General features: G+C 41.2%; 1 protein-coding gene across 2 annotated transcripts; it reads right to left on the bottom strand.

The window, feature by feature from the left end:
* Positions 1-3,841: 3,841 nt before the first annotated feature.
* LOC117840128 (protein IQ-DOMAIN 5) lies at positions 3,842-10,602 on the bottom strand. 2 transcript variants are annotated; one of them, XM_034720587.2, is made up of 8 exons: positions 10,446-10,602; positions 8,600-8,742; positions 7,220-7,462; positions 6,631-6,858; positions 5,821-5,934; positions 5,624-5,695; positions 4,711-5,203; positions 3,842-4,233 (listed from the first exon to the last, which is right to left on the bottom strand). In XM_034720587.2, exons 2-8 carry the CDS (start codon positions 8,708-8,710, stop codon positions 4,163-4,165), a joined length of 1,332 nt encoding a protein of 443 aa, XP_034576478.1. In that variant the 5' UTR covers positions 8,711-8,742; positions 10,446-10,602; the 3' UTR covers positions 3,842-4,162. The 2 variants fall into 2 exon arrangements, with proteins under 2 accessions (XP_034576478.1, XP_034576479.1); XM_034720588.2 differs by lacking the exon at positions 5,624-5,695.
* Positions 10,603-11,974: the final 1,372 nt, after the last annotated feature.

Below are 11,974 nucleotides of genomic sequence, written 5' to 3'. Positions count from 1 at the left end.
GACGAGGAGGGGACGCGCGCTTATATCTGTGGCCGCTGCTCGTCGCTCTCACGGGGCGGTGGCCCCCACCGCAATTAGGGGGCCGGGGCGTCGTCGTAATTAAGAATCGACGGCGACGCAACGCCATTAACGGGGGGTGGGGAGGTGGTTAGCTAGCTAGTGGCTCGCCCACTGTTACTTTCAGCTGGGCGCGGCCTATTTCGGGATCCCGGCGGTTGGATCCGCCCGCCGGCGCGAATCTTGACGCGGCCTCCCCACTCCCTGGCTGCCTGGCTGGCGCGTCTAGAAGCGTGGCCTCCTTGACAGCGGCGGGGCCAGCTAAATAATCGGGATGGTTAAGTTAACCATGATCAGTCCAGTACTCCAGTGCAGTCACGTCACGGCGCTGGACGGTGGGGGTTGGAGGCTGACGTGTGGGCCCACGTGTCGGTGGCAGCGGGGGAGCTTGCGCGCCCCTCGTCGTCCGATTTTTTTTTGTTTTTATTGGACGGCGACCGGGTTGTGAGGTGAGGTGAGGTAGGTGGCTGCCGCGTCGCATGGACAACGTGGCGACGCTGACCCGAACCAGAGAGATCACGGGGCCATACCGCCGTTGCATTTGCAGAAGCAGCCGCCTATCAGGTGTAGCCGTGTAGTGTAGTGTATCTGGCTGGTAGTAGCAGCCGCTTCGCGTGTGCCTTGAGGCCTGTCGGTGTCCGCAAACGAGGCTATCCCGATACAAGTAGATTGTTGGTTGGAAATCGTTGTATGTGGAATTGGAACTTGAATCTAAAAATAAGAACATAAGATATGAATTTATACAGGTTTAGATCGTCAAAGTGGCGTAATATTCTATTTTCTGTTTGGGGTGATTTATATTGCGCCCTGCACTTGGGTGTTATTTGGTGTTGATGATTTGGTCCTCTGTTGTGGTTCTACAAGGTCTTCAGCTACCGATCTAGGGACCCTTGCCCTCCTTTATATACTTTAGGAGGCTGGATTACTAGTCGGTTACAAAAGTTCTAGTAGAATTGCATGGTATGAGTTCTAGTAGAATTACAAAGGAATCCTAGTAGGAGTCTGTCTTTTTTCTTCCTTATAGGTACTGAGAATCTATCCCCAACAGCTGCACGCTTTGGATTTCTACAAGTAACGTACGTATCTCCGTTTGTATCTCCGTTTGGAGGAGTTGATCCACGTTGGGGTCTTGTTTGGCTTTGGCACAAGCCTGTACATTTTTTTTTTGAAATTATAGGCCGGTGAAAAGTAGAACCTACATTCTTGATCATGCTTTACAAATGCTTCTTTGGTTCTCGGCCTCGATCACGTAGGGTGAACTTGTAGCCCCGCGAAATTGCGATGAAATTTTCGATAAATTTTAGTACACAAGGGATTATGTACGAAGGCACTTGAAGTACCTCGATTCAAGATATCTAGGAAACTTCATATATACCGTACCACAGCAATTCTACTACTCCCTCTGTTTTAAATTATACATCGTTTTAGTTTTTCTAGATTCATATATGTTATTATGCATCTAGACATACACTATATCTAAAAAACTATGCATCTAAAAATCAAAACGACATATAATTTGAAACGGAGGGAGTAAGTCAGAGAGCTGGTGTCAACATCTGCTGTCGGCTCACTGGTCAACCGATGCAGGTCAGCAGACAAGCAGCTGAGGGCTGATATTGCAGCTCCACTTGTTTTTGAGACAAAAAGAAAAGTAGAACGGGGCAAAGATAGGCAGATAGCGAAGGTAGCTAAACCCTATCGTACCGTACGTGACAGGATTTTGGACATCCAATTGACTGCCCGGCACTCCGCCTAAACTTACGGATGTCCTTCCCCAGGTACATTGACAAAGTTATGTGTTATGTGAGAGTAGGTTCTTTCAAAAAAAAAATGGTTAAGCGAGAGTTCTTGTAGATTGATCTCGTGCCAACAAATCGGTAGTCAACAAATAAAACCATCGGCAGTGAACTGCTAATAGGACTATTCCCATTTGGATAAAATAATCTAGCTACTACTCTGGGTCCGTCCAAGACACGAGCAGCATTACACCTAGCTTTTGACTTGTTTGTTGAACTTTGGTTGATTATCAGCGCGAAAAGTTAGAAACTTAAACAAACAGCAAACTTCTTGTACAGCTTTCTAAAAATCAGAAATTTAGAAAAACTGAGTTTATATGGGAAACTGAAAAGCTCAGTTTTTCGAGTTTTTTCTAGATTTTTTAGCCCAAAAAGTTAAACACATCTTACACAAGCTAGTGTTCGTTTTTCGGAACTAAAAAGCTAGCATAAACTTTTCAGAAAAACTCAAAAACTGCGGCTCGAATAAACATCCCTTTGACATTTTGTAGCCTTGTACGGCAGTACTTCTTCCGTGTACAATGACCTCAAAGCAAAGCCCCTTCCTCATTACATCTCAGTTTGAGTTTTGCTTGATTTTGGATTGCATTCAAACATTCCATGACGGAAGAATATCGTCTTGGAAAGGACCGATTACTCCTCTTGATCTTTTCCCAGCACAGTAATCTCAGTTCTGTTTCTTCCAAAAGACCACGAATTAATCACACCTTGTCAAAGTTCAAACCCTAAGTAGCATGGCAATTTAGCGCATTCACATTTCAAATCCACATCTGGGCCGGGCGACAGGTGTGCGATGCGAGGCTTTTAAAAGCGTCGTCAGAACATGCAGGTAGTAGAGCTAGCACCACTCTGCTACTGGAATGCTGCGAAATCTGATCTGATCCGGGTCTGTGTCAGTCACCCCGGATCCAGAGGCGTGCGCGCCATATTTCAACGATCTCATTGGTCGGCACCAGCACAGGTGTGGAACGCATTGGATTCTTTTATTGCCGTTCTTGCACACGGCCGGCCCGGCAAGTGACTCCTCGCCATCCCTACATGTTCATGTTTTCATGCGTAAGAAGTGGCGGATCAAGAAAGGGGAAGTTTATTTTTCCCTTTTCCTCCCTCCTCCTCCTCATTTTTTTCTTCTTTCTTTTCATCCGTGCCTAAATTTTTTAGGAAGAGCTTGGGAGCTTCATGGACTGCGTGGGGTAGGGGGCAACCCTCAGCTGGATCCACTCCTGTGTTTTTAATACCAGTCTCAGTGGGAATTTCATGAAAAGTTTCATATGTACTAAATTTCCACGTCTAGTGCATCGAAACTTGCGACCTTTCTCGGAGTTGTACGTGTGATTCAATATTTCAAGTTTTCATGCTGTCTTTTTTTTTGGTAGCTGAGATCCCAAAGTGTTGTTATTGCTTCTGATCGTGATCGGCTCACGCACACATGGCAGACCACATGATCCCAACAGAGGAGGGAGGGAGCTTAACACACCACATGACCTCACTTTCAGATATGCAAATATGCAGGCCGTGCAGCTTTGACCTGAATTATTGTACTATCAGATCAAAGGTACACCAGCAGAGGCTGGTGCTCTGCAACTGCAAAAAGCAGGATCACAGTTCCCAAGAAACTTCCACACACACACATACACGGAGAGCTCAATCATGGAGAGCTCCTCTGCTCAAGCGAGCGCATTCTGCTTCAGCTACCATACTCTTATTTTAAGGCCCTTATCAAACGAGAGAATACGGGTGTGCTTTCCATGATGCAAAGCAGGATTTGAAAGAAAAAGAATCATTTAAAAAGCAAACCATGCCTCCCTGCATGCTAATATAAATGTAGGGCAAGCATGGCCGTCAAGGGTCCTAAAATATGACAATTTTTTTTAAAAAAAGTGCGTGCGCGTGCATCTGCTGGTACGTCATCAAAGAAACATTGATCAAAATCTTGCAGCAAATTCGTTTTAAAAAAGAATCTCGCAGCAAAGATTGGATAACAAATATAAAAGCAAGCATAATTTTGCAATTATTTTATAACCAGAGAAAGGAAGGATACATCAGGCACGGGATCATTGTTTTCAGGCGGGCACAACCGCAACACATGTCCTCCTTTCGGATGTTAGAACTTACAGGGAAGGTGAAAGCATAAGAAAAGACGGCACGACACACCAGCAACATTGCACAACACGAATATGAAACACAGCCCGATGCAGGATGTCTTTTGAGAATGTTATGTACAACAGATATAGCACGCACAGCTGAAGAAACACCCCAAGAACTGCTTACAGATTGGGAGATCAGGAATGTGTGATCAGGCCGGTAACTCAACTTGCTTTTGGATCAGACCTGTTCATCGAATTCCTGCGGGTTGGCCCCTTTCCTGCTTCCCTGCCAACTGTTTGGCCATATACATAAGTAAAATTTTCAAACTTAAAGAGTGATGGAAATGCATGACAACACAATGGGAGAGCTGTCTAGCTAGTGTATTTCTGAGACGATTTATAGTAAGTAAGCAAGCAACTAACCATGCTACTGCAATTTAGCAATGTTCTCATTTCATTGTTTAAAATAGCTTTAAAAAAATACTTGGGCAAGGGGGATACATTTTTCGCAAGCACATCACTGAAGGGAATGGGAAAATGGCATGATTTGAAACTACAAATTACCAGGGGTGATATGAGCTAGTAAACCTCAAGCAAAGCACACCAATTGGTATTCTATTCTAGATGGTTCTAGTTGCTTTCAGCTACAAACTTCCAAAAATTTCTCAATGGTTGCCAATAGCATGATGAGAAACTGCTCTAGGATGCTTGAGAGTACCATGTGCACCGGTTCAAAAAGATTGTATAACTTGAGAGTACTGTGTGTTTACCGTTGTTTGGCAGGGATAACCGCTTCTTGGCTGGTGTATTTGCTTGCTCGAGCTTATCTTTTGGATTGCGCATAGCCTTAGAAGCTACATCTGTTGGCTGGGAGCTGACTTCCTCAAAAACTTCATCTGTAACCTTTGCCTTTTGTTTGGATGATCCCAAAGAGGTGGATGGCAAAACATTTGCCGGTCGAGCAAATGAAGTACAACTAACATCTGAATATGACTTTTTGTGGTTTACACCTTTCTTCTTGCTTGGGCCAGAAGGAGTATTTAAAGTTGGCACTTTACCCTTTGGTGTGATCTGAGACTTTGTTTCCTCATCCTGCTTATCTTCATGATTTGGCATACTCTCTTTGGCATTACTGTCAAGTAATCTGTTCTCCCATGGACGTACTGCCATCCACCTGTCCAACCAGTTTGATCCCCAGTGGTTGTCATCAAGTTCGGGACCTTGCAGATTCGTGGATTTTTGTTGCTTGGAACCAGCTTGCCGCTGATCAAGATGAAAAGCAATTCTTAGTGATCTCATAACTTAAGAGATACAGAAAGACAATGCAAAGTTGTAAGGGCAATAATGGTTGTTTATATTGTAAATAAGTTATAAGAAGCTAATGATAATTTGCTATGCCACTCAAATCGATAATTTTGAGAAACTAGTACAGCAATGTCATGCTAAGTGTATCAAGCTTCAAGTTGGTTGTGCTGGTTTATACGCGGCAGGTAGCAAAGACAATGTATTTCAACAAAGGTACAGATGCAGTTATTATTTCATATCTATCACAATAGTCATGCTTTTCTTAACCCATATTTCCCTTCTAACAATTAAGAATTTGATGTCTTTCTGCCAATCTATCACTAATTTGCAGGCTCGAAAACATGTAACACACCCTGCCTAATAAAGGGGCATATATACTTTCATGAAGATAGCACCCATTCCAAAACCTCCTTCATGATGGCCATCAGATCTGCTTCTCTGACTAACGAGCTACAATCAAGAAAAATATTAATAGATCCTAAAGTGCTAGATCATTGAGCTAATTCATTAAACAAGTTCTGGTCACTTCACAACTTTACACTTTTCATCACAGTAGATGTACCCCAAAAATTTACCTGATGAGTCAAAGCGTATGCCATTGCCCTCTCACGCTTAGCAGCAGCTTCTTGCCTTTTCAATGCTTTAGCTTGCATTTCCTCCATGGAACCAATACTACCACACCAGCCTCCCTGCATTTGTTTTCGTTGAAGAAGAAGAAAACAGATATAGCAAAATACAGAGTACAGTAGACAAGAATCATCCCACTTATTGACTCCCTCAGTTTTCCTAGTTGGCAAAAAATCATGGACAAATAAAAACACTTGGTGACATTCATTGTTAAGGCCAATGAGAATGAAACATCTATTGCTAGAATAGTTATTTCAATACATGGAATATCAAAAACTGGCCCAAAAGCACTCTAATTCAAGATATTCAGCTAGAATCACACAAAAATTTGAATATCATATAGCAGTGGTTACGAGCAAGTCAACTCATAAGAAAACATTGCCCTGACACTAATCCCACCTTCCCCACTGCTACCAAATTCCCCTCCACGACCACATACAACTGACAGAATTAGATAACGAAGAATAAGACCAGAATTCTGTGAAGCATTTCATTAAAAACTCTGGTAAAATACCAGTCCAAGTCAGAAAAAAAAAACACAGCAATCAACTAGATAGCATGGGCAGTTTTGTTACCATCAACGGATCAAAGAAAATTCAGCCCCTCCCTCAATATGTGTTCTTCCTTTTTGAAAGAGAAAAATATGTATAGTTGACTAGCTCCTATAACATGTATTTCCTAACCAAGGAATAGTGCAAAATATGTAATAAGTGAGATATCTGGTAGCATGTTGATTTCCAGAGGATTATGTGGCCTACCTCAACTTCTCGGACATGGTTTTCATGATCATCTTGTTCAGGAATCTTTTTCCGTGCCACTTGATTTTCTAAGGCAACACGAACTTGTCTAGCTCGTACACGAGCTTGGGCTTTTACCAGTGCTTGCATACACTGAAGCGTTTCTTCTGTCTGCCTTCTAACAGCATGACCCCTGACAAGGGCTTGAAGTAGAACTATTCCTTTCAAAGCTCGTAAAGCACGTTTAGCCTGGTAGATATGAATAAAAGGTCAGAAGTCCAAACCAGAAGCACTATGAAATAATGAACTAAAATATTTACTAGAGCTTTTAATTCTTTAACTAGTGTTTTACTATACAATAACATAACTTATGTCAGGAAAAGAAACCTCAGTTTCATAGTGTTTATGTTTTCTTGACTATTGAATATATAATAGGACTTCCTAATATTCCAAAATTTGCATAATCTGGTTTTCTTATTGATTTGCTGGCCGGAAGTTTCCAAGTTGTTTAGTTGGATAAATAATAGAAAACTGAATGCAGAAATAATCAACATGTACTATAATTAGTTTATATTAGTAGATAACACAATGTTTTAAAAACATAGCATACCAAGAATGCTCGAAAAGCAGACTGGATAACTGTTGCTGCCATATCCTCTTTACTTTCATGTTCAGCCTGAGAGACATGTACATCAAGTGATGTACTGTTTGGACAAATCGAATTTGAAATCGTTTGTATGCCGTTGCCATCAGTCAATGCTTCACTTTGCACTGGAATTTCTTCGACTGCAAGTGCACCTTCAGGATCCAAAGAATGTTTCCGTTTGTGCAGCGATTGATCAGAAGAGCTCCTCTACAACATTTATAATTCATTTTCACGGTGAGAAACTAACACAAATAAAAACAGAGGATAATAGGGTAAAGTACAATGGTAACAACCAACAAGTCAGGTTGGACTGCATGAACATATAACAGATGGTCAGGAAAAAAAAACTCAAAACATCATAAATTTGTATGGCATACAAGTCACATGACAGACAAATTATGTAGTTCATGACAAGACAGACTACACATAGTTCCTATGTACGGTATTCAATTGGACAGAATTATAGGAGTAAATACTCAAAATGAACTAGATTATGAAAAGATTTGGAACTGTTAAAGCTTCAAAGTAACTGTAAATGAACTACAAGAGTAGCTAACTGCTTTAGAGGTAGCAACTCAAGTTTAGTCACATTCAGATTTCAATGCCTAGGGAAGCAAACAAATCAATTCTTAAAAAAAAGATTCCCTAGAGTAAAGGACAATGCAATAGTCTAATTGTGCACAGATCAACCATCCATCTATCCATCACTAACAGGCCAACCAGAAATTAAATCAGAAAGATGCCATTAAGTGCTCAACCACAACTTCGCCCAGTATGCTTTTGTTCTTTTTTCTTCTCTTCAGTAGGTGAGGGCATAGAAGCATTGACACTGATAATTACTACATATTACACACTAACCACCATTTGCTACATCAGTGCACATTTTATATGGAGGGTTGCTGGTATTAGCCGTAAAATGTGAACAATATTTCTTGTCATGTTCCATGTAATCATGTATTCTTGGTACAAAACCTAATGGAATACATGTGTTGTCTTTATGTGCACTGCTGTCCACTGAAAGTGAAGCATGTTGGTTGAGGAAGAAGCTTGTGACAAAGACATGCCAACAACAGAAGCTCTATGGCATCCAATGAGCTAGTTTTGGTAAACCTTCTATTCTTGCAGGTTTTTCTGACTCTTCAAGGTTTGTCATGTTCTCACAGAGAAAGACAAAGAACAAGAATAATTGCACCACCAGTTGTGCCCACGATAACGGGAAAAAAAAAGAAAATACATAGATAAAAGAAGCGTGCTTTCATAATGTGGTAAAATGGACCAAATATTAAGCACAGGCCATTTAATAGATTGCACAATAATAAACCTAGGTGGAATGCCATGACTTACAGTTTCACTGCTTTCAGCATTTTGTCCCTTTTGTTGTTTTTCTGCATTGTGCCCCTTTTCTTGCTTCCTTATGCCGACCAATGATTTAATCCACTTGGATGAGATACCCATGATACCTCCTCCTCTTTCACCAACTCAATGACCTAAAACCAGTATACTGCAGTGATTAGTGCACTATAGAAATAAAAGTTGCATTCTGCTTAAAACTTAAGTTAAAACGAAAAGGCAATGGGTACTGACCATACGATCACTCAACCGAGAAACTTAACATCAAAATTGCTGGAATTGAAAGCAATGTGTAGTGGTACTAATGCAGCAAATCGCTAGCACATGCAAGTTGTTGTCACAAGAACAAAGATATACAAAAGTCGCCACACAAAGACTGAAAATAAGTATCATCAACACAATTTATGAAATCCAGTGATTAATGCAATAAATAATCTATCTGATATGATAAGGTCAGTCGCAAGGAACAACTATATTCTGTCAGCCATTACTCTATCTGTTGGTGGTTGCTGGTTGCCATTCTCATTGATACCACAAATACATTACTACTCCCTCCGTCCCAAAATATAGCTACGTTTATCTTTTTCAAAAGTCAAATATTTTTAACTTTGACCAACAATACCTCTAAAAATAATTTATTTCAAATAGAAAAGGTTACATATTATAATAGTTGGTTTCATGATAAATCTATTAACATTATTTTTATGTTATTGGTCCCTATGACTATTTTCTCTATTCTCAGTCAAAGTTGAAAATGTTTGATTTTGAAAAAATATTCTGGGACAGAGGGTGTAGTCAAGACAATGGCACCAAACTTGACAAGTCATGATAGCAACTGCTATTTAGTGACCTAAATCTCTAGTCATTGAACAACATATTAGGTACATAAGTGTGAAATTGATTAAAAAAATCTTCAACACATTAATTGAAAAAAAAGTTCTGAAGCAAATTGACAGTATCTCTGAAGAATGTGAACCATGAACTGATTCAAGAAGAGAAATAAGTCCCCAAATAAATGGGCAACCAACTTTTCAGAAGTTGTAATAAAGGACACAAAAATGTGAGACAGGCTGGGATCGGCTGATCGCTCCAGCAAAACAGTGGACCTAAAAAGCAAGTATTCAGTGGCGTGCCAGGGCCCGGGCAGCCCTGGCCGCAGCCCTGGTTCAAAGCCAAAAAGGCAATGCAAATCTTATAGAAGCAAGAACCAAACGGAAGCAAGCACCGATGATGGCCTCACACTAGTAAAAACGGCTCTGGGAATGTTCATCTTAAATTATGTAAAAGGAAACCAAACCCAACCCGATGGGTATCGCCACCATCAATTCCCTCCAAAATTGAACAAACGTCGCTGAACAGAATCAGAAAGGGGGGAAATTGGTAAAAAGTGGCACCTTTGACCTTTCCGACACTCCATCTAAATTCTTCCACATACAAGCGGCGTCGTTGAACATGCACACGGATAGGCCCAAAAGCCCCAAAACTTCCCCCACATTTTAGCATAAATCGATATCTAAGAAGTGCATCAACTGCGGCAAAGACACACTTTTAACTTCTCCCCGGGCAGGCAAAACCGAGGAAATAAGACATTGCCCAGACGGCAGGCAAAACAGAGAGGATCAAGGATAGCTCGGGCTCCAGGTCCCACGCAAAATCCAGCAAAATGCGCCCCAAATCCAAGAAAGTGCGCGCCAATCTCTCAACGGCCCCCAAATCAGACGAAATCCGCACCCAAAACAGAACCAGAAAACAAGCGCGAGACCCAGGGACGCGCATCGCCGGTTGCCACGCCCCCCAAGAATGCGCGACCCTTGGCACATCAGACGGGGCTGGGACTCACCTGAGCGGGAGAAGAGGAGAGATTTTGCTCGAGACGGGAGGGCGGAGACGAGAGAGACCATGCCCTCCCCTCGCGCTCCGTCCGTCTGTCCTGCCCCCTCTCTTTTGTTCGTGCGCTTGGATTTCGATTTCTTTTTTGTCTCGTTTTTTACCTGCGCTTTTCGTCGCTTTGAAGGGAAAAAGGTGGTTGCTGTTCGAGGAGATCACATTTGTACAAAAGCCCTTTGGAAAATGTGAATATCTTTTCTAGCACGGGCGGGTGGGAATGGGAGCGTGGCAGGCTGGCAGTAGCCGTTGGGATGGGCTGGCGGTATCTGAATTCTGGAAAGAAAGCGAGGGCTTGTTTGTCATATTCAAATCCACGACACAACTTCAACAAGACTCCTGTAAAGGGGATCGAGGGTGAAAAGTAACCCGTGGTTTCGTGAAAAAACAGTGGGAAGTAGGACAGTTTCCTGTAGAACCGTTAGCTGTAAATGCTCGTACAAACTCTTCCTTTTGCATTCCTAAGCATTGTAATAGTACAATTTTTTCCTTCTATTTCCATAAATAAGTAAATAGGAGGCCAACTGAAAAACTGCATGACCTTTTGCTTATGGGCAATTTCCTTCTTTGCCACAAAACAATCTCTCATATGTCATCGACGTGTCTACAATATGTGGAACCCTCCATAGTCATTTACAGTGATATATGAGGAATTTAGGATTTAACCAGTGGGAACCCTCCATAGTCATTTACAGTGATGTATGAGGAATTTAGGATTTAACCAGTGGCACGTGAGGAATTATTCCTTTACTTTTGTGGCATGTCACTATTGTTACCGGTATTATAAGATCGCCACTATCAATCGTGGCACTCTTCACCAAATAAAAAATTCTCTAATCATTTAAAATTTACTACATAGAATTATATTTATTTTGGGACTATGTCATTTGATAAATTTAATAATATGGAATGAACTTATGTATCAAAATATTTATTGACTTTTAATCATGATGTTTGACCATTCATCTTATTTAAAAATATATAATTACTATTTATTCCGTTTGTGACTTACTTTATCATTAAAGTTTTTTAATCCTGATATATCTTTTCGTATATTTGCAATAAGTTTTTGGATAAGACGAATGGTTCAACGTTAAAAATCAGCAGTGACAAATGGAAATCAGCAGTGATAAATGAAGTAGTTAACCATGGTGAGAGCAATGGGAGAATTTTACATGTTTGGCAAGTCCATCTGTATGTTCTGAAAATGAGAATTATTCAAAACAACATGCCCAATCCATGGGTAATACATATCTTTATGTTTCCGCTTTTAGGCGTCCGTGGATTAATATAGATTTCGTTATGCCAACTCCTCTCCATACGACATTTGCCATGGCTATCTATAAGCACATTTATGAGCACAAATTGACCGACGTATTTGGGTGGCTTGCCTGTCCAGCTCGCTTCGCCTGGCTCGGGAAGGCTAGCTTACTAGCGTTTGAGAGTGGTTTATCCTCCAGAGCACGGAAAAATAAGGTAGCAAGC

The sequence above is a fragment of the Setaria viridis genome, chromosome 9, assembly GCF_005286985.2.
Source record: "Setaria viridis chromosome 9, Setaria_viridis_v4.0, whole genome shotgun sequence".
Lineage (NCBI taxonomy): Eukaryota > Viridiplantae > Streptophyta > Magnoliopsida > Poales > Poaceae > Setaria > Setaria viridis.
The sequence above is the reverse complement of the archived record's forward strand: the minus strand, read 5'-3'. Positions and strand labels throughout refer to the sequence as shown.

Coding starts and splice junctions, on each gene's coding strand:
- LOC117840128 (XM_034720587.2), bottom strand. CDS start 8,710: ATGGGTATCTCATCCAAGTGGATTAAATCATTGGTCGGCATAAGGAAG. Junction 5,696..5,820: donor CATACGCTTTGACTCATCAG/GTAAATTTTTGG, acceptor TCTTGATTGTAG/CTCGTTAGTCAGAGAAGCAG. Junction 4,234..4,710: donor GTTATCCCTGCCAAACAACG/GTAAACACACAG, acceptor ATGGCCAAACAG/TTGGCAGGGAAGCAGGAAAG.